The sequence below is a fragment of the Saccopteryx leptura genome, chromosome 3, assembly GCF_036850995.1.
Source record: "Saccopteryx leptura isolate mSacLep1 chromosome 3, mSacLep1_pri_phased_curated, whole genome shotgun sequence".
Classification (NCBI taxonomy): domain Eukaryota; kingdom Metazoa; phylum Chordata; class Mammalia; order Chiroptera; family Emballonuridae; genus Saccopteryx; species Saccopteryx leptura.
The window spans coordinates 67,032,388-67,056,646 of NC_089505.1; the positions used below are offsets into that span (position 1 = coordinate 67,032,388).

Consider the following 24,259-nt stretch of genomic DNA (forward strand, 5'->3'; position numbering starts at 1 on the left):
TCATCATTTGATTCTTATATGTGCCCTGACCAGGTATTGAACCTGTAACCTTGGCATAGCCGGATGATGCTCCAACCGAGTCACCCAGCCAGGACCATGCTGGCTTCTTTTTTTTTTTTTTTTGGTATTTTTTCTGAAGCTGGAAACGGGGAGAGACAGTCAGACAGACTCCCGCATGCGCCCGACCGGGATCCACCCGGCACGCCCACCAGGGGGCGACGCTCTGCCCCTCCAGGGCGTCGCTCTGTTGCAACCAGAGCCACTCCAGCGCCTGGAGCAGAGGCCAAGGAGCCATCCCCAGCGCCCAGGCCATCTTTGCTCCAATGGAGCCTCGCTGCGGGAGGGGAAGAGAGAGACAGAGAGCAAGGAGAGGGGGAGGGGTGGAGAAGCAGATGGGCGCTTCTCCTGTGTGCCCTGGCTGGGAATCAAACCCGGGACTTCTGCACGCCAGGCTGATGCTCTACCACTGAGCCAACCGGCCAGGGCCCCATGCTGGCTTCTTAAGCTTTCTTTTCCTTATTAGGAATTATGAAATATTCTGAAGTGTCAGAAAGTAATATAACAGACATTTAAGGACCCATCACCCAGGTTTTTTGTTGTTGTTTTTCTTCTCCTTGTGTTAGAGACAGAGTCAGAGAGAGAGGGACAGAAAGACAGGAAGGGAGAGAGATGAGAAACATCAGTTCTTCATTGCGGTTCCTTAGTTGTTCATTGATTGCTTTCTCATATGTGCCTTGACGGGGGCGTGGGGGAGCTATAGCAGACTGAGTGACCCCTTGCTCGAGCCAGTGACCTTGGGTCCAAGCTGGTGAGCTTTGCTCAAACCAGATGAGCTCATGCTCAAGCTTGTGAGCTCGGAGTCTTGAACCTGGGTCCTCCGCATCCCAGTCCGACACTCTATCCACTGCACCACCGCCTGGTCAGGCCACCCAGGTTTTTTGAAAAGTTTTATTACAATATAATTCATATCCCATATAATTTACTCATTTACAGTATGTATTTCAGTGGCTTTTAGGCCATTCACAGAGTTGTGCACTTTCAATCAGTTTTAAAACATTTCATCATTCTGAAAAGAAACCTCATTCCTCTTAACTACCCCCTTCAATCCTCCCATGCCCCCATCCCCCAGCTGTAGGCAACCACTAATCACCTTTTTCTCTATGGATTTGCCTATTCTGGACATTACATATAAATGAAATCATATAATGTGTGGTTCTTTGTGTCTGGCTTCTTTTTCTTTGTATAATGTTTTTTTTTTTAAATGGTTTTATTTATTGAATTTTTTTAAGAGAGAGATAAAAGGAAGGAGGCAGGAACAGGAAGCATCAACTCATAGTAGTTGCTTCTTGTATGCACCTTGACCAGGCAAGCCCAAGGTTTCAAACCAGTCACCTCAGCATTCCTGGTCAACACTTTATCCACTGTGCCACCACAGGTCAGGCAGCATAATGTTTTCAAGGTTCACCCATTTTTTTTTTTTTAACAGAAACAGAGAGGGACAGATAGGAACAGACAGACAGGAAGGGAGAGAGATGAGAAGCATCAATTCTTTGTTGCGGCACCTTAGTTGTTCATTGATTGCATTCTTATATGTGCCTTGACTGGGTGGGGGGCTACAGCATAGTGAGTGACCCCTTGCTTAAGCCAGTGACCTGGGGCTCAAGCTGGTGAGCCTTGCTCAAACCAGATGAGCCCACGCTCAAGCTGGCAACCTTGGGATTTCGAACTTAGGTCCTCTGCGTCTGATGCCCTATCCACTGTGCCACCACCTGGTCAGGCTCAAGGTTCACCCATGTTGTATCATGGTTCAGAACTTTGTTCCTTTATATGGCTGACTAATATTCCACTATATGATTATGCCATATTTTATTTCTCATTTCATCAGTTGATAGATATTTTAGGTTGTTTTTACCTTTTGGCTATGAATAGTGCTGTTATTAGCAATCATGTGAATTTCCAGTGGGTTCTTTTTTTTTTTTCTTTTTTTTTGTGACAGACAGAGAGAGGGACAGATAGGGACAGACAGGAAGGGAGAGATATGAGAAACATCAATTCTTCATTGCGACACCTTAGTTGTTCATTGATTGCTTTCTCATATGTGCCTTGACCGGAGGGCTACAGCAGACCAAGTGACCCCTTGCTCGAGCCAGCAACCTTGGGGTCAAGCTGGTGAGCCCTGCTCAAACCAGATGAGCCCGCGCTCAAGCTGGCAACCTCGGGGTCTTGAACCTGGGTCCTCCACATCCCAGTCCGACACTCTATCGATACACTGCGCCACCTTCTGGTCAGGCTAGCTTCTCTAATTAAAAGGCCAGGGACACAGGGGGCCTTAGTACCTGCCTTTTTTTTTATAATTTTTTTTATTATTATTTTTTTCTGTGTCTTTTTCTATATCCAGTTTTTTTTTACAGAGACAGAGAGTGAGTCAGAGAGAGGGATAGACAGGGACAGACAGACAGGAATGGAGAGAGATGAGAAGCATCAATCATTAGTTTTTCATTGCGCGTTGCAACACCTTAGTTGTTCATTGATTGCTTTCTCATATGTGCCTTGACTGCGGGCCTTCAGCAGACCGAGTAACCCCTTGCTTGAGCCAGCGACCTTGGGTCCAAGCTGGTGAGCTTTGCTCAAACCAGATGAGTCTGCACTCAAGCTGGCAACTTTGGGGTCTCGAACCTGGGTCCTTCCGCATCCCAGTCCAACGTTCTATCCACTGCGCCACCTCCTGGTCAGGCAATACCTGCCTTTTTAATGAGCTCAGCAATTTAGTACATCATTCATTCAAACCCCAAACATTGAGTCCTGAGGTGAACAAGTGAGGTATGGGCTGTGCCCTTCATGGGACACACATCATTGGAGCCAAGAACATTGACCCAACAGTCTCCCTTGTGAAAGAGATTACACAGCATGATCAGACACCTAAGGGAGGCCCTTCCTTTCTCGGGACATCCAGAGACCCTAGAACTAACCTGACGGCACAGGTCATGGAGGGCCTCCTTTAATGAGCTAAGCTTGGTCTAACTCAGTAAGGGGGGCAAGGAAAGCAGCTGAACTCGAGGACCTGCATGTGCAAAAGGCTAGTAATAGCCGGGGTGTTGTGGTACAAGGGGACTGGGAAAACAGCAGGCCAGCTTGATGCTCGCTATGCGTTGGTGACTCTTCTTACAATTAAGGCGGGAGGAGGCCGAGAGGACTTCCTTTACCAAATCCTAGACACCAAAATGTGCTAGGCTGTGGGGAAGGAGGTGTGAATGAGACAGACACAGTCCTCACCTCCCTGGGACTCAGAGTGTAGTGGGGTCAACCAGCCAGCATTAGTTGGTGACAGCCAAGAGGATTGGAGTGGCTGAGGGTGGGCTGTTGGCCTGCTTGTGGGGAGGAGGGGGAGGGACTTTCTCTGGGAGGTGGCAGGAGGGACAGAGGAGAAGTTGGTGGAAACTGGGATAACAAGGGCTCTTCTGATGTTTCTTCCTCCACCCCCAGACGGCCACCACCAAGGTCCCAGAGATCCGTGATGTGACAAGAATTGAGCGTATTGGTGAGTGAATGTGGATCAGGAGCACGACCAGACCCTGCTTGCCTGGTGCACCCCTGAGCAGCCGGCCTGCCTGGGACCCCCGAGAGGCATGCAGCCTGCACACCATCCCCCGTCTGATGGGAGCGGATCCTGAGTTCTGCTGAGGGGTCAGATGTTACATGGGGCACCGTGCCCGACCCCAATCCCAGGCTGAAGGCTTCACTAACCTGGGGGCTCCTGGGTGTGCCGCCATCCAGATTGGAAGTCACACAAGCGGATATTTGCTGAGTGCTTCCTGGGTTTGTGTCTGTACTGAATGTCTCATACGCCCCACACACACTTGGGCATCAGCTCTTTGAGTGCAGGGACAGGGTGTGGCTCACTCCCAGCTGTGTCCCCAGCACAGGACCTGGCAGAGCAGTTGTCAGCAGGTAGCCACTGCATGCATGAGTGTGCATCCTGTTGCATCCGCACAGCCGCCCCATGAGGTGTATATTGTGACTCTCATCCCCTTTTATCTGAGGTAATTGAGACTCTGAGCAGTTCAGTCGCCAGTCCCAGCTCACGCAGCCAGTGAGCCATGGATCCAAAAGCAGGAACTTGGGGTATAGTTGGGCCAGCAGGGTGCAGCCTTCACAAAGAGCTTTCCTTACAAGGAGGAGACTACACTCGTTTGTTTAGATTTATTCATTCAGTCCAACAGAGGCAGGCATACCTATTTGTTGATTTATTTAGTAGCAAGAGAGACAGAGCCAGGGAAAGATGAGAAGCATCAACTCTTAGTTGCGGCCCTTTACTTGTTCATTAATTGCTTGTCATACATGCCTTGATGGGGGGGGGTCTTAAGCTGAGTCAGTGACCCCTTGATCAAGCCAGCAACTTTGGGCCCATACCAGCATCCTTGGGCTTCAAGCCAGTGACCTTTGGGCTCAAGCAAGCGACCTGGGGTCATGTCTGTGATCCCATGCTCAAGCCAGTGAGTCTGTGCTCAAGCTGGTGAGCCTACACTTAAGTTAGTGACCTTGGGGTTTCGAGCCTGGGACCTCAGTGTTCTAGGTCAGCACTCTATCCATTGTGCCACCACCAGTGAGGTGGCATACCTCATTTTATTGTGCTTTATAGATGTTGCATTTTTTTTCTAATTTAAATGATAGGAGGATAGATAGAGACTCCCTCATATGCCCCAACCAGAATCCCCCTGGCCACCCCCATCTGGAGCCAATGCTCTGCCCATCTTGGACTGATGCTTGTAGCTGTACTATTTTTAGAGCCTGAGGCAGAGGCTCCATGGAGCCATCCTCAGCGGCTGTCGCCAGTGCACTAGAATCAGTCAAGTTACTGGCTGTAGGAGGGGAAGAGAGAGACAGGAAGGGAAGGGGAGGAGAAGCAGATAGTTGCCCTGACCAGGAATTGAACTTGGCACTTCCACACACTAGGTCGACTCTCTACCACTGAGCCAACTGGCCAGGGTGCAGATTTTTTTTTTAATAATTATTGATTTTAGAGACAGGATAAAGAGAGAGAAAGGGGGAAAGGAGTAGGAAGCATCAACTCATAGTAGTTACTTCTTGTATAAGTCTTGACCAGACAAGCCCAGGGTTTCAAACTAGCAACCTCAGCATTCCAGGTCAATGCTTTAGCCACTGCACCACTACAGGTTAGGCCTGATGTTGCATTTTTTAAAAGAAATGAAAGGTAAAGCCCTCCACAGAATAAAGAGTATGGCTTGCTGAAGGCTTAGATGATGGTTAGCATTTTTTAGCAATAAAGTATTTTTAATTAAGGTATGTATAATATATCGTGGTTTTGGTTTGTTTTTTGTGGTTTTTTTAAAGATTTTATTTATTCATCCTGACCGAGTGGTGGCGCAGTGGATAGAGTGTTGGACTAGGATGCGGAAGACCCAGGTTCGAGACCCCGAGGTCGCCAGCTTGAGCGCAGGGCTCATCTGGTTTGAGCAAAGCTCACCAGCTTGGACCCAAGGTCGCTGGCTCAAGCAAGGGGTTACTTGGTCTGCAGAAGGCCCTCGGTCAAAGCACATATGAGAAATCAATCAGTGAACAACTAAGGAACCACAACAAAGAATTTATGCTTCTCATCTCTCTCCCTTCCTTTCTGTCTGTCCCTATCTGTCCCTCTCTCTGACTCTCTCTCTGCCACAAAAGAAAAAAAAAAAAAAGATTTTATTTCTTTATTTTAGGGAAGAGAGAGAGAGAGAGAAGGAGGGAGGGACAGGAAATATCAACTCCTATATGTGCCTTGACCAGGCAAGGCCAGGGTTTCAAACCAGCAACCTCAGCATTCCAGGTCGACGCTTTATCCACTGCGCCACCACAGGTCAGGCCAATACATTGTGTTTTTTAGCCATGCTAGTACACTCTTAGTAAACTACAGTATAATGTGAACATTGTTTTATATGCAGTGGAAGACCAAAATACTGTGACTCGCTTTATTGAGGCCATCTGGAACCAACCCCACAATATCTCTGAGGTGTGCTCAAAGGGCTTGTGGCTATTAGCATGGGTTCCAGAAGCATACTGCTGGGTGCCAATTTTGCGCCAAATAGTGAGGGACTAGTTGCTCTCTGTACCTCATTTTCCCTACTTCAGTCAGGTAAAGCACTTAATATGCAGGTGCCAATGCTGTCTCAGTACTGCTGGGAGCTGAGGACCCAGCAGACACCAGTGACACCCTGTAGCTGCATGCAGTCTCTGCTCTTAGGGTGCTCATCTTCTAGCATAAGGCTTGACAAATATTATTTTAAAGGGCCAGATAGTAAATCTGTTGAAAATGTTTAATTCTGCTGTTGCAGTGGGAAAGTGGCCCCAGATAATATGTATAAGCAAATTGGCATGGCTATGCTCCAACAAAACTAAATTTTTTTATTTTGTATTTTGTATTTTTCTGAAGTGAGATGCAGGGAGGCAGAGAGACAAACTTCGGCATGTGCCCAATCAGGATCCACCCAGTATACCCACAGGGGGGTGATGATCTGCCCATCTAGGGTGTCGCTCTGTTGCAACTGGAGCCATTCTAGCACCTGAGGCAGAGGCCATGGAGCCATCCTCAATGCCTGGGCCAACTTTGCTCCAATGGAGCCTTGGCTGTGGGAGGGGAAGAGAGAGACAGAGGAAGGAGAGGAGGAAGGGTAGAGAAGCAGATGGGCGCTTCTCCTGTGTGCCCTGGCCAGGAATCGAACCTGGGATTCCACATGCCGGGCTGATGCTCTACCACTGAGCCAACTGGCTGGTGCTTTTTTTTGTTTTTTTTTAAGTGAGAGGAGAGGAGATAGAGAGATAGACTCCTACATGTGCCCCAACCACGATCCACCCACAAGGTGGAGGGGTCCTAAGGCAGATGCTCGAGTATGGAGCTATTTTTAGCACCTGAGGCTGATACTCTTGGACCAACCAAGCTCTTCTCAGCACCCAGGCAAATGCTCAAACCACTCCAGCCACTGGCTAAGAGAGGGGAAGAGGGAGAAAAGGGAATGAGGGAGGGGAAGAGAAGCAGTTGGGCACTTCTCATGTGTACCCTGACCAGGAATCTAATCAGGCATGTCCATACACCCGGCTGATGGCTCTATTCACTGAGCCACCAGCCAGGGCCATAGTAAACTTTGTTTACAAAAAACAAGTGACTGCACCATGGGCTGCAATTTGCCCAGCCTTGGTCCAGTGTAAAGCATTGAAATCCCAAGTCTTTACCACTCAGGAGCTGTGTGGCCTTGGGCAGGGAACCTAACCTCTCTGAGCCTCCTCCTGAATCCATGTCGATGAAAGCCTGGACCAGTTGTAGAACCCCAGAAGTGCTCCTGGGTGAAAATAGGTGGAACTGCTATTTTTTGGGGTTGCAGGAAATGAAAATAGAACCTGTGAGGCCACTTAGGCCATAAACAGGAAGTAATTGTGATCATCAACCATCCTGGTTGGTCCTGAACCAATTGTTTGGTTATCCAGCTCTCGGTAACTTGGGTCCTGCTATGATGTATTCTGAGAAGAGCCCCCATCCTTTACTGAGTATTTGACATGTCCTGCCATCCTTCCAGTGAGGCAGGATTTGGGCCCCTGTTTGATCAAGGAGGAAACCAGAGCTTGATGGGGAAGACTTTCCCCTCAGGCCACACACTGCTATGAGCTGGCCAGTAACTGCCTTCCATTTCTTTCTCTGCACAGGCGCTCACTCCCACATCCGGGGACTGGGGCTGGATGATGCCTTGGAGCCACGGCAGGTAGAGCCGATCAGGGTGGTATGGGAAGCCAGAGCCATGGAGGCCTCGGGCAGAGGGTATCCAGGGCCCCGAGAGTATAAGGACTGTTCTGTTCTTCCAGGCCTTTAGCTACATATTTATAAAATTCAGCCAAATGTAATTTTATTGGTCTTGAAAAAATTGGGGTAAAAAGACTTTTTTTGGCCTTTCCCTGATATTCTAGCCAACATCTACTTTCATCGCATGAGCCAGCAGCTATCGAAGTGCAGGGTTCGCCCAATGGGAAGTCACCTGGTGTGTCCTCTCGCCTCCCACCCTGTAGGCTTCCCAGGGCATGGTCGGTCAGCTGGCGGCCCGGCGGGCAGCAGGCGTGGTGCTGGAGATGATCCGGGAAGGGAAGATCGCAGGCCGGGCAGTCCTCATCGCCGGCCAGCCGGGCACTGGGAAGACAGCCATCGCCATGGGTAAGAGACCTCTTGGGACAGGAGCTCTCTTGGTCACTGCCACATAATCCCTCCCATGTAAGTTAGAACCAGGTCCAACCACATTTAACTAAAAATGGCTGTGGCTTAACCACACAGTTCATTCTCTCACATAGAAGAATCTGAACATAGGCCGCTTAGGGCTGTTTAAGCAGTTCCATGAAGCCTTCCACCTTCCTGTCTCAACATTTTCTGCACTTGTCTCTGTGGGCGTCACTTCATGTTCCAGGAGAGTTGCCTGAGCTCCAGCCTTCCAACCCATACTCTTATGTAGCAGGAGGAAGAAAGAGGAGTTGCAGTGACGTTCTACCTCCTAGATGTAGCTCCCTTAAGTACTTGTCTTTGTAGTCCTATGCATTTTTGCTAATTTTTTTTTTTTTTTTTTTTTTTAGCAAGAGCTGGCTATAGTTCTACAGGGACAGACAGGGAAAGACAGACAGGAAGGGAAAGAGATGAGAAGCATCAATTCATAGTTGCAGCACCTTAATTGTTTATGGATTGCTTTCTCATATGTGCCTAGACCTGGGGGCTCCAGCCAAGCCAGTGACCTTGGGCTACAAGCTAGCGACCATGGGCTCAAGTTAGTGATCCTTGCTCAAACGAGATGAGCCCACACTCAAGCTGGTGACCTCAGGGTTTCGAACCTGGGTCCTCCATGTCCCAGTCCGACGCTCTATCCACTGCTCCACTTCCTGGTCAGGCCTCGAATGGAGTTTTGTTTTTGTTTGTTTGTGGGTTTTTTATATATATATATAATATATATATATATATATATATATTTTTTTTTTTTTTTTTTTGTTCAGAGACAGAGAGAGTCAAGAGAGAGGGATAGACAGGGACAGACAAACAGAGACAGGAATGGAGAGAGATGAGAAGCATGAATCATTAGTTGCGACACCTTAGTTGTTCATTGATTGCTTTCTCATATGTGCCTTGACGGGGGGGGGGGGGGGGGGGGCCTACAGCAGACCGAGTAACCCCTTGCTCGAGCCAGCGACTTTGGGTCCAAGCTGGTGAGCTTTTGCTCAAACTAGATGAGCCTGCCCTCAAGCTAGCGACCTCGGGGTCTCAAACCTGGGTCCTTCGCATCCCAGTCCGACGCTCCATCCACTGGGCCACAGCCTGGTCAGGCAGGATTGCTCATATTTTATTGACAAAACTTAATCATATGGTCACACTCTGCTGCAAGGAAGAGTGAAACATTAAAATATGTTTTTAGCCCTGGCCAGTTGGCTCAGTGGTAGAGCACTGGCCTGGCGTGCAGGAGTCCCGGGTTCGATTCCCGGCCAGGGCACACAGGAGAAGCGCCCATCTGCTTCTCCACCCCTCCCCTCTCCTTCCTCTCTGTCTCTCTCTTCCCCTCCCGCAGCCAAGACTCCACTGGAGCAGAGTTTGTCCCGGCGCTGAGGATGGCTCTGTGGCCTCTGCCTCAGGCGCTGGAATGGCTCTGATTGCGGCAGAGCGATGCCCCAAGATGGGCAGAGCATCGCCCCCTGGTGGGCATATCGGGTGGATCCCACTCGGGTGCAAGTTTGGAGTCTGTCTGACTGCCTCCCCATTTCCAGCTTTGGAAAAATACAAAAAAAAAAAAATGTTTTTATATTTTGATTCGGACCATTGCCACCTTATAAAATGGGGGTTCTGGAATAAAGGAAGAAGAAGTTGGCATTGAATAGCCAGCCAGTGGTCTTTTTTGCAATCCGCTAGTGAGTTAAGATTTTTTCACTCATAACTGCCCCTCATCCTCCTTGTTGAACTCCTCTTCCTCCTCCTACCTAAACCCTTCTCAGGCATCTCTTCCTCGTTCAAGCTTTCCTTAACCCTCTTCTCTTCCCACTCTCTCCCACATTTGTGCTCAGACTGAGAGGCCTGGCAGTGAGAATCCCGGTAACTACCAGCATTTCAGTTAAGATGAAGCAGCACTCGTTAAGGGCCCAGGTGTGCCAGGCCCCGGACCAGATACTGGGGACACAGAGATGAGTGAGACCCAAGCCCTGACTCTAAGCAGCTTCTTGTCTGGGGGAAGTGGTTGTGGACAGTCCCTCCCAGGTTGACGTGTGCTGTGATGGACAGAGGAGGCTCCGACCCCGCTGGGTAGGGGTCGCGCTGGCAGTTGTCAGGAGAGGTTTCCCAGGAAAGTTATTGCGTGAGCTAAGAGTGTCAGACAACAGGAAGCAAGGTCTCCAGGTGCAGTGTGGTACTTCTGGGAAGGGGGCCAGGAAGTTCCCATTGCACACTGGTCAAGAGGGCTCAGTGACTGCTGTCTGTGAGACCTGGCTCAGAGCTGGGCAGACCCCTCGGAAAGGGCTGCTGGGAGGGGAGCTCAGTGCTTGGGATCATTGGAGGCACAGCCCTGCTGTCACCAGCCAACCCAAGGCCTCATACCATATAGGGTCATAAAGTTGACCCTCCAGACAGTGCAGGTTTCTAATCTAGGCGTCCTGTTAAGGCATCTGTCTCTGGCTTTCTTGGAGTCACCCCGTCTGCCTTGCAGCATGAAGGGCTGGTGTTACCCGGTGCCAGGGCTGCCCCCACCCACCTGGATTGCCTCCTCCACAGGCATGGCACAGGCCCTGGGCCTTGACACCCCGTTCACAGCCATCGCCGGCAGTGAGATCTTCTCCCTGGAGATGAGCAAGACAGAGGCGCTGACGCAGGCCTTCCGGAGGTCCATCGGTGTTCGCATCAAGTAAGCACAGGGCCCAGTTCGGGGGATGGGGCAGCTCCCAGCAGCCTCGGGACAACCCTTGTCTTGGCCAGTCTGTCCTGTGTCCAGGGGAGTTAACAATTTCCAAGGGCCCAAGTATTGGATGCTCTCTTCAGATGTGCTCTCTGGCTAGGGAAGAGACCGAGATCATCGAAGGGGAGGTGGTGGAGATCCAGATCGATCGGCCGGCCACAGGGACGGTGAGTCTGCTCCGGAGTCTGGGCCACCTCCGGGCTGGCGGGCAGGGTGTTAAGTTTGCACTGAGCTCAGAATCCCATGCAATGTCCGAGCCACAGATTGGCGCCTCTGTGTGCCTACAGGACGGGCTCATTTGAGCTGACAACAGTCATTAATTTGTGAGGGACACTGAGAGCAGTTAAAACCAAGTGGGGGAGGCCCTGGCCGGTTGGCTCAGTGGTAGAGCGTAGGCCTGGTGTGCAGGAGTCCTGGGTTTGATTCCCGGCCAGGGCACACAGAAGAGGCGCCCATCTGCTTCTCCACCCCTCCCCCTCTCCTTCCTCTCTGTCTCTCTCTTCCCCTCCTGCAGCCAAGGCTCCATTGGAGCAAAGTTGGCCTGGGCGCTGGGGGTGGCTCTATGGCCTCTGCCCCAGGCGCTAGAGTGGCTCTGGTTGCAGCAGAGCAACACCCCAGATGGGCAGAGCATCACCCCCTGGTGGGCATGCCTGGTGGATCCCGGTCAGGTGCATGTGGGAGTCTGTCTGACTGCCTCAAAATACAAAAAAAAAACCAAGTGGGGGAATAAGAAAAGATCTGCAAGTTTCTCACAGTGAATTCCACACACCTGCCACATGGAATTTACGCAGCTCGGTACTAAAAGGCACTTCCCAGCCAGCTTGATTGATGGTGGGAGACTCTCTCTTTTTTAAGATTTTATTTATTGATTTTAGAGAAAGGAAGACAGAAAGGGAGGTAGAAGCAGGAAGCATCAACTTGTAGTAGTTGCTTCCTGTATGTGCCTTGAATGAGGAAGTGTGGGGTTTCAAACCAGCAACCACAGCACTCCAGGTCAATGCTTTATCCACTGCACCACCACAGGGCAGGCTCTCTCTCTCTTTTTATATTTTTAAGCTAAGATTTGTTGGGGGTTTTTTTTTTACCTTTTTGTTGTAAAATAAAACAGATGCAAAGAAACATGTAAAATGCCTGACCAGGTGGTGGCGCAGTGGATAGAGTGTCGGACTGGGATGGGGAGGACCCAAGTTCAAAATGCCCATGTCACCAGGTGAGCTTGGGGTCTCTGGCTAGAGTGTGAGATTATAGACATGACTCCATGGTCACTGGCTTGAGCTCAAATGTTGCTGGCTTGAGCAAAGGGTTACTAGCTCTGCTGTAACCCCCCCCCCCCCCCCCCCCGGGTAAGGCACATGTGAGAAAGCAATCAATGAACAACTAAGGAGCTGCAGTGAAGAATTGATGCTTCTCATCTCTCTCCCTTCCTGTCTGTCTGTCCCTCTCTCTGACTCTGTCTCTGTTTAAAAAAAGAAGGAAAGCCTGACCTGTGGTGGCGCAGTGGATAAAGCATTGATCTGGAAATGCTGAGTTTGCCGGTTCGAAACCCTGGGCTTGCCTGGTCAAGGCACATATGGGAGTTGATGCTTCCAGCTCCTCCCTTCTCTTTCTCTCTCTCTCTCTCTCTCCTCTCTATAATGAATAAATAAAAATTTTTAAAAATTTAAAAAAAGATTTAAAAAAAAAAAGAAGGAAAGAAACACGTAAAATATGTAGTCTAATATATAAAGCAAATGTAACCCTCATAACCATCATCAAGATACCAAGATCAAAAGCTAGAACTTTTCCAGCCCCAAGCCCCTTCCTCCTTCCTCCTTCCTCCTTCCTCTTTCTACAACTCCCCCCCAGATCTCCCCCACAGAAGCTGCCACCCTCACTATCATATCTTTGTGTTTTGTCAGTTTTGTTGCCCAACTGCATTCCTATACACTATAGCTCACACTGTCCATTTTCAAAATTTCGTGTCTCTTAAGTCTTTTTTTTCATAATCTGGTTTCTGTTTCATCTCTTTTTTTTACCTATCAATTTATCTGTCAGTCTCTATTTTTGGATACATCTTCCCTTTAAAAATAAAAAATCCACCTGACCAGGCAGTGGCACAATGGATAGAGTATCAGCCTGGAATGCTGAGGACCCAGGTTCAAAAGCCCAAGGTTATAGGCTTGAGTGAGGGGTCACTGGCTCGGCTGGAGCCCCCCAGTCAAGGCATATGTGAGAAGCAATCAGTGAACAACTAAAGTGCTGCAACTGTGAGTTGGTGCTTCTCATCTCTCTCCTGTCCAGTCTGTCTCCCTTGCTAAAAATAAAATTAAATTAAAAATTAAAAAGAAAATAAAAAATCCTAGCCTGGCCTGGGATGGTGCAGTGGATAGAGCACCAACCCGGAAAACTGAACTTGCTGGTCCAAGACATATAAAACAAGCATCCAGTGAATAGCTAGAGTGAAGCAACTACTTCTCATTCCCTGCCACCCCCCTGTAAAATCAATAAATAATATCTTTTAAAAATTAAAAATAGCCCTGGCTGGATAGGTTGATTGGTACAGGTGAGGCCAACAGTTTTTACCCCTGGGCCAGGTTAGAAAGAAGACTTTTTTCATGGGCCGGACGAAATATTAAAATTAAAAAATGTTGAATACAAAAATGATTTAAGTAAACAAAATTTTATTATGTAATTTGTTTATGAATAAATGTAAGTGAAAAAAATTTTAATATACAATATTATCTTAATAAAAATATATTTTAGCCTAACTAGGTGGAGGCGCAGTGGATAGAGCGTCAGACTGGGATGCAGAGGACCCAGGTTCGAGACCCTGAGGTCGCCAGCTTGAGTGCGGGCTCATCTGGTTTGAGCAAAGCTCACCAGCTTGAGCTCAAGGTCGCTGGCTCGAGAAAGGGGTCACTCGGTCTTCTGTGGCCCCCTGGTCAAGGTCAAGTCATATATGAGAAATCAATTAATGAACAACTAAGGAGCCGCAACAAAAAATTGATGTTTATCATATCTCTCCCTTCCCGTCTGTCCCTATCTGTTTCTCTCTCTGACTCTGTCTCTGCCACAAAAAATATTTTTTTTAATAAAAATGAATTATATATTATATAAATATCCAAACTATCGCAATCAATCAAAACAATATTTAATTAATAGAATGAGCTTGAAGGGGTTATATCGCAAATAAAACAATTATTTCGTTTTACAAACAGCCTGGACTCGTTTTCAGTTATCAACTGCAGCTATTGTCTATGCTACAATGCCACTTGATTCAGCACACTTGACCACAAAAATAACGAATTGTTTGACTTTGGGTGCGCACTGGCAAACTCCGCCTAAAAGAATGTGGGTTTCACATCGCCGCTATACGTCAAACAGTTCATATCGAGTACAGACGAGTACAAAAGTTGTAAATCTTTATAATGGAATTTAAAAAAAAAATAAAGAAGTATCGTGAATCCATTCGACCAATTATTGGAAGTTAACCCTAGGTTAGTCACATGTGGAATTCTTTTCCGCGTATCACTATCTTAAATATCTTGATTTCCAATAATCAAAGACGCTTCCGCTTCTGAGTAACTGAGATTTTAAAGTCGCAGAGAATATTAAAAATTTAATCACGGGCCGCATAAACTCATTACACGGGCTGGATCCAGCGGGCCGTATGTTTGCCATGCCTGGGTTAGAGCATCGTCCGGAACACAGAGTTTGCTGGTTTGATCCCCAGTCAGGGCACATAACAGAAACATGTTCCTGTCTTTCCCTCCCTCTCTTGCTAAAATCAATCAATAAAAAAATTAACAAGTCAAAACCATAATAAAGAAATAAATTCCCCAAACTCCCTTTAACTCCCTTCCCGTCCCCTTCCCCAGTCCCTTTGTCCTACTGCCTGTCCCCACAGAGCGGGCAGCCCACTGCAGAAACAATTGGTGAAACGAGAGGTAGCTGGATGTGCTGGGGAAAGCCAAGCGAGCGCTGGCCTCACCTTGTGAGTTTTTGTTTCCTTGGCTGTGTTCAGCCTACCTCTGTTTTCTAGGTTTGTGATTGACAAAAACCAAAACAAAACACTCTTTACTTGGGTATAAAGGAATGCTATCTTAGTGTGACCCCCTTGGCCATTTTGTGGGACCATAGGCTTGTGTTGTTTTTATAGATGTTATCTTTTAGGGTTTTTTTTGTTTACTGGATTTTTTCATAATAGCTTTGTTGAGGTACAACTGGCATACCATAAACTCCCCGCATTGAAAATTTTAGGATATTAAGTTTTGATACATGTGTGATCATAAAGCCGTCACCACGGTCTTGGTAGTGAATGCACCCATCACCTCCCAATGCCTGTTTGTTTTGTTTGTTTTGTTTTGTTTTTAGAGAGAAAGAGAGGGACAGACAGGCAGGAAGGGAGAGAGATGAGAAGCATCAACTCATAGTTGCAGCACCTTAGTTGTTCATTGACTGCCTCTCATATGTGCCTTGACCAAGGGGCTCCAGCCAAGCCAGTGACCATGGGGCAATGTCTGTGATCCCACGCTCAAGCTAGCAACCTCAGGGTTTCAAACCTGGGTCCTCAGTGTCCCAGGCCAATGCTCTATCCGTTGTGCCACCGCCTGGTCAGGCCCAATGCCTGTTTTGAAGCTGTATTAGGGAGACATTGTCTGAGCCCCAGCCTGTCATGTCACCCCTCTCAGGGCTCCAAGGTGGGCAAGCTGACCCTCAAGACCACGGAGATGGAGACCATATATGACCTAGGCACCAAGATGATAGAGTCCCTGACCAAGGACAAGGTCCAGGCTGGGTGAGCAGGGGCGGGGCTGCACCAGACTCCCAGGGTGGTGGAGCTCGGTGCCTTCCTGTCCTCACTCCCACCCTCCTTCCCCTACAGGGACGTGATCACCATTGACAAGGCCACAGGCAAGATCTCCAAGCTGGGCCGCTCCTTCACACGTGCTCGTGACTATGATGCCATGGGCTCCCAGGTGCACTGGGGCTCTGGGGACCCTGCATTCCAGGCACCAGGGTGTCTCCCTGGACCCCCTTGTCACCAGCCCACATCCCTAGTATTTCTAGTCCTTCCCTATGTCCTCGAAGACAGCGAGCACCCTCAGCTTGGCGCTGTGCTCATGGTCTCCAAGGTCCCCAGGAACCCCTGTATCTCCAGTGCTCTTGAGTTCCTAGTCTTGACTGCCTTCTAGGCTTGGGCTTTCCAGGTTGCCTCCATCTGGATTCCCAGCTCCGTTTCCAGGAGCCCCAATCTCCCCAGACAGAGCCCCTGTGGGCCCCCCTTCATGTTATCTGCTCTTATCTCCACCACCCCCCTGCCTCATAGACCAAGTTCGTGCAGTGCCCAGACGGGGAGCTCCAGAAGCGCAAGGAAGTGGTCCACACTGTGTCCCTGCATGAGATCGACGTCATCAACTCCCGCACACAGGGCTTCCTGGCCCTCTTCTCAGGTGATGAACTGGTCCAGCTCATCCTGCCCTCCCCACCCCCATTCTCTCATACCCTCCCCCCCAGTCTTCCTCAGTCCTCTAGGCTGTCTTCTGTTCTCCATCAGTGTGTGGTTCGTCTGTCCCCCTCTGTGGCTGAGCCCCTCTCTCAGGTGGTCTGAGGGGGCACGGCCCTGGCCTTTCTCCCTCCCTAGTTCTCTCCTTCCATTCTGGGGACATTTCAGATACCTTGCCCTCCTGTCACTCTGCCACTCAGGTCTTAGTCTCCCTTCCTTCTGTCCTTCATGCCTCAATTTCCTCTGTCATTGTCCACCTCTGGCCCCAGATCCCTGTCTCTTTTCTGACCACCCCACCACGCTACTCCTGCCTCCCACAGGTGACACAGGGGAGATCAAGTCAGAAGTCCGAGAGCAGATCAATGCCAAGGTGGCCGAGTGGCGCGAGGAGGGCAAGGCAGAGATCATCCCTGGGGTGGGTACTGGGCATGGCAGCATGGGGTGAGGGCAATAGGCAAAGAAGGGGCAGAGTGGTGGATTTGACACCCACCCCGATGGCTCCCAGGTGCTGTTCATTGACGAGGTCCACATGCTGGACATTGAGAGCTTCTCCTTCCTCAACCGGGCCCTGGAGAGTGATATGGCGCCTGTCCTCATCATGGCCACCAATCGCGGCATCACCAGGTGAGCTGGCTGCTGGCCCCTCAAAGGCCTATGGGGAAACGGAATGCCCTGGGCAGCAGGTATAGCCACAGGGCAAGCAAGGTATGTTTATAGAGCAGCTTTTTAGGAAGGTTGTGGGCTTAGCTGCTGTAACAAACAGTCTAACCACCTGTTGCATGGCCCAGGAGAGAAGGTGTACTTTTCTCTTTTTTTTTTTTTTTTTTTCTTTCATTTTTCTGAAGCTGGAAACAGGGAGAGACAGTCAGACAGACTCCCGCATGCGCCCGACCGGGATCCACCCGGCACGCCCACCAGGGGCAACGCTCTGCCCACCAGGGGGCGATGCTCTGCCCATCCTGGGCGTCGCCATGTTGCGACCAGAGCCACTCTAGCGCCTGAGGCAGAGGCCACAGAGCCATGCCCAGCGCCCGGGCCATCTTTGCTCCAGTGGAGCCTTGGCTGCGGGAGGGGAAGAGAGAGACAGAGAGGAAAGCGCGGCGGAGGGGTGGAGAAGCAAATGGGCGCTTCTCCTGTGTGCCCTGGCCGGGAATCGAACCCGGGTCCTCCGCACGCTAGGCCGACGCTCTACCGCTGAGCCAACCGGCCAGGGCCAGGTGTACTTTTCTCTTAAGATAGGCAGGTTGTCAGGGTGGGTAGGCAGCTCTGCTCCACAAGGAAGCCCAGGGACTGTATTTTCTGTCATGTTCTTGTATCCCTTAAGGTATAGTTTCTCAAACTGTGCCAAGGCACCCCAGGATACTGCATAAAGCACAAGAATTCTGTGGGACAGCCTGATATGGTGGTGCAGTAGATAGAGTGTCGACCTGGGAAGCAGAGGTTCCAAGTTTGCAAGCCTGAGGTAGCCAGCTTGAGCGCGGGCGCATCCAGCTTGAGCACAGACTTGCTGGTTTGAGCACAGGATTGTTGACATGAGGCCAAGGTTGTTGGCTTGAACCCAAGGTCTCTTTCTCCAAGGGGTCCCTGGCTCAACCTGAGCCTCCCAGTCAAACGCACATATGAGAAGCAATCAATAAATAACTTAAGTGACTTAGCTTATGAGTTGATGATTCTCATCCCTCTCCCTTCCTGTCTCTCTATCTCTATCTCTTGCAAAAAGCAAAACAAAACATGGAATGCTGAGGTCGCCAGTTCAAAACCTCAGGCTTGCCTGGTCAAGACACATACATGAGTTGATGCTTCCTTCTCCTCCGCCCTGCTTTTCTCTCTTTCCACCAGCCCCCTCCGACTTTCTAAAATGAATTTTATAAAAAGGATTCTGGCCCTGGCCGATTGGCTCAGTGGTAGAACATCGACCTGGCGTGTGGGGGACCCGGGTTCGATTCCCGGCCAGGGCACATAGGAGAAGCGCCCATTTGCTTCTCCACCCCCCTCCTTCCTCTCTGTCTCTCTCTTCCCCTCCCGCAGCCAAGGCTCCATTGGAGCAAAGATGGCCCGGGCACTGGGGATGGCTCCTTGGCCGCTGCCCCAGGCACTAGAGTGGCTCTGGTCGCAACAGAGCGACGCCCCGGATGGGCAGAGCATCGCCCCCTGGTGGGCAGAGCGTCGCCCCTGGTGGGCGTGCTGGGTGGATCCCGGTCAGGCGCATGCGGGAGTCTGTCTGACTGTCTCTCCCCGTTTCCAGCTTCAGAAAAATACAAAAAATACAAAAAAAAAAAAAGGATTCTGTGAGACAGTTTATGTTTTTGTTGTTTTTTTAATTTATTGGCTTTAGTTCTTAATTTTATTTATTGATTTTGGAAAGAGAGGCAGGGAGAAAGACAGACAGAAACATCCATCTGTTTCTATATGTGCCCTGAGCAGGAATCGAACCTGCAACCTCTGCATATTGGAATGATGCTCTAACCAACCAAGCTATCCAGCCAGGAAAATTTAAGTTTTTGAACAATACATACCAAAACGTGTTGGATGCTGCATCATCCACTACAGTTAAGTCAGTCAGATCTAACTACTTAAAATAAATGGAACTTGCCTGACCAGGTGGTGGCGCAGTAGATAGAGCCTCGGACTGGGATGCCGAGGACCCAGGTTCTAGACCCCGAGGTCACCAGCTTGAGTGCGGGCTCATCTGGTTTGAGCAAAGCTCACCAGCTTGGACCCAAGGTCCCTGGCTCAAACAAGGGGTTACTCGGCCTGCTGAAGGCCCGCAGTCAAGGCACATATGAGAAAGCAATCGATGAACAACTAGTGTTGCAATGCGCAATGAAAAACTAATGATTGATGCTTCTCATCTCTCCGTTCCTGTCTGTCTGTCCCTGTCTATCCCTCTCTCTGACTCTCTCTCTGTCTCTGTGAATGAATGAATGAATGAATGAATGAATGAATGAATAAATGGAACTTAGTGTTTCCTCTAGCCTGAAGATACTCTGGAAAAATTCCTGAGAAATGCAGGGCCTTGGGCTGTGATGAAGCTTGGGAACCTCTGTCCTTAGGTGTTGCCAGCACCCCATGCTCTGAGGTCCCCCCAGCTGGCTCTCTTCCTCACCTCATCTACGTTTGGCCCAAAGGGAGGGAGAAGGAAGTGGGGAGCCCATAGCCCCCAGTTGGCTGTGGCCCCGAGGCTGCACCCAGCGCTCCCACAGAGACCTTTTTCCTGCACTGCTGGGGTGCTTGTCTGTGTTCAGTGGCACAGAGGCAGAGGACTGTCATTCCCAATGCTGCAGCCATGTGTCCGTGGAAACTGGCTGGTGGGGCTGGTTATCAATACAGGGAAGAAAGGGGCATGGCTGCCAGGGCAATGGCAGTTTTCCCTGGCTATGCACTCGGCATTGTTCCAGGGCAAACTGTTCGGAACCTCAAAAGAAACTTGGGACATAGATACCTTCTCAGCCCCATTTTACCAATGACAGCAAGGCCTGGTGACTTGCTCAGGGTCAAATGTAGGAAATTGATTTCCAGCCTGACCAGGCGGTGGCGCATGTGAGCTTGGGATACTGAGGACTCAGGTTCAAAACCCGAGGTTGCTGGCTTGAGTGCAAGCTCACCAGCTTGAGCATGGGCTCACTAGCTTGAGCTCCAAGGTCGCTCGCTTGAGCAAGGGGTCACTGGCTTAGCTGGAGCCCCCCAGTCAGGGCACCTATGAGAAAGCAATCAATGAAAAATTAAGGGGCCTGACCTGTGGTGGCGCAGTGGATAAAGCATCGACCTGGAAATGCTGAGGTTGCCGTTCGAAACCCTGGGCTTGCCTGGTCAAGGCACATATGGGAGTTGATGCTTCCAGCTCCTACCCCCTTTCTCTCTCTGTCTCTCCTCTCTCTCTCTCTCTCTCTCTCTCTCTCTCTCTCTCTCTCTGTCTCTCCCTCTCCTCTCTAAAATGAATAAATAAATAAATAAAAAGAATTAAGGTGCTGCAACTACAAGTTGGTGCTTCTCATCTCTCTCCCTTCCTATCTGTCCCTGTCTGTCTGTCTCTTTCACTAAAAAAAAGAAAAGAAAATTGATCTCCAAAAGACTGAGGACAGGGAGAGACCAGCTGAGAGTGTTTGTAGAGGCTGCAGTTCAGGCCATGAGGATGGGCACTTGGCACCTTCTGTGAGAGGCCAGAGAGCCAGTCACCCTAGCTACTGGCAGATTCTGTATCTGTGAACCTACTTACTGTCCAAATCTGTAGCCTCCAAATCAGTGTTTGTGACACTTGGTCATTTGCAGACGTGCAGAGTGACAGAAAAGTTGAGACACATGATGCAGACGCTCCACACTAAGTGCAGATAAGGCGATGCTCTGCCTTCTGGTTTTAGTTCGGATGCTGTAAACGAGTGTCCTTTCCATGATCTATTTAGTGCCGTGTTTGTCACATTCAGTGCTTCTTGTTGGTAATTTTACTGTTTAAAATGGCCTTCACCTGTCCTTTGTCTCTAAGGCCAAGAAGGTTGCGGTGTATGACAGAGAAAGGGCATCTGTTAGATGAGCTTCATTCAGGCCCAAGTTGACTGTGAGTTCAGTGGGAATGAGTCAATAGTATATTTTAAGTAAGTTGCCTTGAAACAGAGCATATAACCTTAGCCGGATAGCTCGGTTAGTTAGAGAATTGTCCCCAAGCACAGAGGTTACTGGTTCAATCCCCAGTCAGGGCAGATACAGGCACAGATGTTTCTGTCTCTCTCCTGCTCTCTCCCTTCCTCTCTCTAAAAATCAATAAAATAAATATTTTAAAAATTATTTAAACAGAAGCTTATAAAACCAGGTAATGATATTTTGGTTGGTTGACAAAAAATATTTTGACCAGCCCTGGCCAGGTAGTTCAGCTGGTTAGAGCATTGTCCTGATATGCCAATGTTGTGGGTTCAATCCCCAGGCAAGGCACAAATAAGAATCAAGCAATGAGCCTGACCAGGTGGTGGTGCAATGAATAGAGCATCAGATTGGGATGCAGAAGATCCAGGTTCAAAACCCGAGGTCAGCCTGGCCTGTGGTGGCGCAGTAGATAAAGTGTCGGCCTAGAACACTGCGGTCACGGGTTCGAAACCCTACCCTAGGCTTGCCTGGTCAAGGCACATATGGAAGTTGATGCTTCCTGCCCCTTCTCTCTCTCTCTCTCTCTCTCTCTCTCCTCTCTAAAATGAATAAGTAAAAACAAACAAACAAAAAAAAATAAACGAGGTCACCCTCTTGAGCGCGGGGTTACTGGTTTGAGCATGAGATCATAGCCATGACCCCATGGTCACTGGCTTGAAACCCAAGGTGTCTGGCTTGAGTAAGGGGTCACTCGCTCTAATGTAGCCCCCCAGTTGAGGCACATATGAGGAAGCAATCAATGAACAACTAAGGTGTTGCAGTGAAGAATTGATGCTTCTCATCTCTCTCCCTTCCTGTCTGTCTGTTCCTATATGTTCCTCTCTGCTCTCTCTGTCTCTGTCACACACACACACACAAAAAGAATCAACCAATGAATGCATAAATAAGTGGAATAACAAATCAATGTTTCTCTCCTTTCTCCCTCTCTCCCCCTCTTCCTCTGTCTAAAATTTTACATATATATATATATATATATATATATATATATATATATATATGGTGAGCAGTGGTTCAGTGTTTGCAGATTGAGCGTTTGCCCCCATTTTAAGAATGTTACTCCCACCATTAATAAGGATCACCTGTATTTCCTAGCACCTGCATGTGCCAGGCCCTGTGCTGGGCCAAGTGCAGCAGGGAAGTGGGACCTTGATCCAGTAATCCCAGACGTGGGTATGCAGCTAAAACCAGCCGAGCCCTCAGTGAGATTGACGCAGTTGGGCTCAGCTGCGCAATCAGGCACTGACACCAGCTGTGAGCTGAAGGTTAAGTGGTATTTGGCCCAGTGAGTGGGCAGTGATGGCAAGGGTGGGTGGGAGGATTCGCAGTAGAAGGAATGGAGAGCCAGGTTCTGGGAGCATCACCCAGACAGCCCTTCCTCCCCCTCCTCCTCAGGATCCGGGGTACCAGCTACCAGAGCCCCCATGGCATCCCCATTGACCTGCTGGACCGACTGCTCATTGTCTCCACCTCGCCCTACAGTGAGAAGGACACGAAGCAGATTCTCCGCATCCGGTGCGGGCAGGGCCAGATGTGGGCCTGAGACACGGGGCTGGTGTCCACTCTGATTTACAAATAGGGACACTGAGATTGGGGGGGGGGGATAATGACTGGCCCAAAGCCTCTGGGCCTGCAAGGGGTAGAATCAGGCCTCCAGGCAGTGGCCTCAGATACAGGATGGGGCCATTGTGTGGGAGGGGAGGAGGTACTGATGACTGACATGGAGGGGAGGCATATGTGGGGGAGAATCAGGAGGCCCTGCCTGTGCCTCAGTGGCCCTTCTTGCTCAGCATTCTGCAGTTCTGAAGACACAGACTCCACATGGTCCCCAGGAAGCCCAGGGATAGGGCCAGGGCTTACTGTAGTCAGGCCTGACCTTGTCTGAGGCACCTGCCCCCACCTGTCTGCAGGTGCGAGGAGGAGGACGTGGAGATGAGTGAGGACGCCTACACGGTGCTAACCCGCATCGGGCTGGAGACCTCACTGCGCTACGCCATCCAGCTCATCACGGCCGCCAGCCTGGTGTGCCGGAAACGCAAGGTCCGTGCCTGAGTGAGCCCTTGGGGACAGGTCGAGTGAGTGACCCACAGCTCCAAGGGCTTTGAGCTGGTTGTTGCATTTAGTCCTGCAACATACATCTTCCGAGTCAGGAAACTTTGGTCTCTTGGGTTTATTTCTGTGTCTCCTGGCCTGACACAGTACATGCTCAGTAAATATCGGTTGACTGCAAGTTGGTACTGTTAAGTCCATTTTACAGAGGAAGAAACTGAGGAATGGAGAGATTGGGCCCTCAGCCAGGTGGTGGTCGAGGCAGGATTTGAACCCAAGTAGTGTAGCCCTGGAGTCCCGACCCTGACACTCCTCCCAGGGTGGGCCTCACTGAGGTCTCGCCATTTCCCTTTAGGGCACAGAGGTGCAGGTAGATGACATCAAGCGGGTCTACTCCCTCTTTCTGGACGAGTCGCGCTCCACGCAGTACATGAAAGAGTACCAGGATGCCTTCCTCTTTAATGAGCTCAGTGAGTGACCCCCCCCCCCCCCCCACCGCAGGCCCCAGGGTTGCCTATCTGGAAAGATGGGAGGGAGCCTGGCCTGGGGAGCTCCAGCCCAGACCTCTGGGCCAGTGACCACAAGGCCTTCTCCCCACAGAAGGTGAGACCATGGACACCTCCTGAGCTGATGTTCCTCCTCATCCCTCCTCCCTGTTTTCTACGAGTTCTGACACTGTGACTTTGTATAAAATGGTTCTGAAACGACCCATCATGTGTGTATTGTGTGTGCACACGTGCTTGTACACCCTGAACTCAAAGAAAGTCATCCCCGCCTGACCAGGCGGTGGTTCAGTGGATAGAGCGTTGGACTGGGATGCAGAAGGACCCAGGTTCGAGACCTCGAGGTCGCCAGCTTGACTGCGGGCTCATCTGGTTTGAGCAAAAACTCACCAGCTTGGACTCAAGGTTGCTGGCTCCAGCAAGGGGTTACTCAGTCTGCTGAAGGCCCGCGGTCAATGCACATATGAGAAAGCAATCAATGAACAACTAAGGTGTCGCAATGCGCAATGAGAAACTAATGATTGATGCTTCTCATCTCTCTGTTCCTGTCTGTCTGTCCCTGTCTATCCCTCTCTCTGACTCTTTGTAGAAAAAAAAGAAAAGAAAGTCAGTCCCAGGGTGCGGTTTGAGAAGCTTTTATT

The 24,259-nt window shown here is 49.8% G+C and overlaps 1 protein-coding gene across 2 annotated transcripts in view; it reads left to right on the top strand.

The window, feature by feature from the left end:
- RUVBL2 (RuvB like AAA ATPase 2) overlaps positions 1 to 23,822 on the top strand; it is a 25,609-nt gene extending 1,787 nt beyond the window's left edge. The window contains exons 3-16 of one of the 2 annotated variants that reach the window (XM_066373943.1): positions 3,484 to 3,538; positions 7,693 to 7,748; positions 8,050 to 8,191; positions 10,769 to 10,898; positions 11,050 to 11,116; positions 15,620 to 15,726; positions 15,814 to 15,907; positions 16,258 to 16,381; positions 16,755 to 16,849; positions 16,940 to 17,058; positions 22,462 to 22,581; positions 22,977 to 23,106; positions 23,471 to 23,585; positions 23,716 to 23,822. In XM_066373943.1, the coding sequence (XP_066230040.1) occupies positions 3,484 to 3,538; positions 7,693 to 7,748; positions 8,050 to 8,191; positions 10,769 to 10,898; positions 11,050 to 11,116; positions 15,620 to 15,726; positions 15,814 to 15,907; positions 16,258 to 16,381; positions 16,755 to 16,849; positions 16,940 to 17,058; positions 22,462 to 22,581; positions 22,977 to 23,106; positions 23,471 to 23,585; positions 23,716 to 23,741 (1,380 nt within the window). In that variant the 3' untranslated portion in view covers positions 23,742 to 23,822. The remainder of the gene's footprint in view (positions 1 to 3,483; positions 3,539 to 7,692; positions 7,749 to 8,049; positions 8,192 to 10,768; positions 10,899 to 11,049; positions 11,117 to 15,619; positions 15,727 to 15,813; positions 15,908 to 16,257; positions 16,382 to 16,754; positions 16,850 to 16,939; positions 17,059 to 22,461; positions 22,582 to 22,976; positions 23,107 to 23,470; positions 23,586 to 23,715) is intronic. The other variant, XM_066373942.1, reaches the window with a different exon arrangement.
- Positions 23,823 to 24,259: the final 437 nt, after the last annotated feature.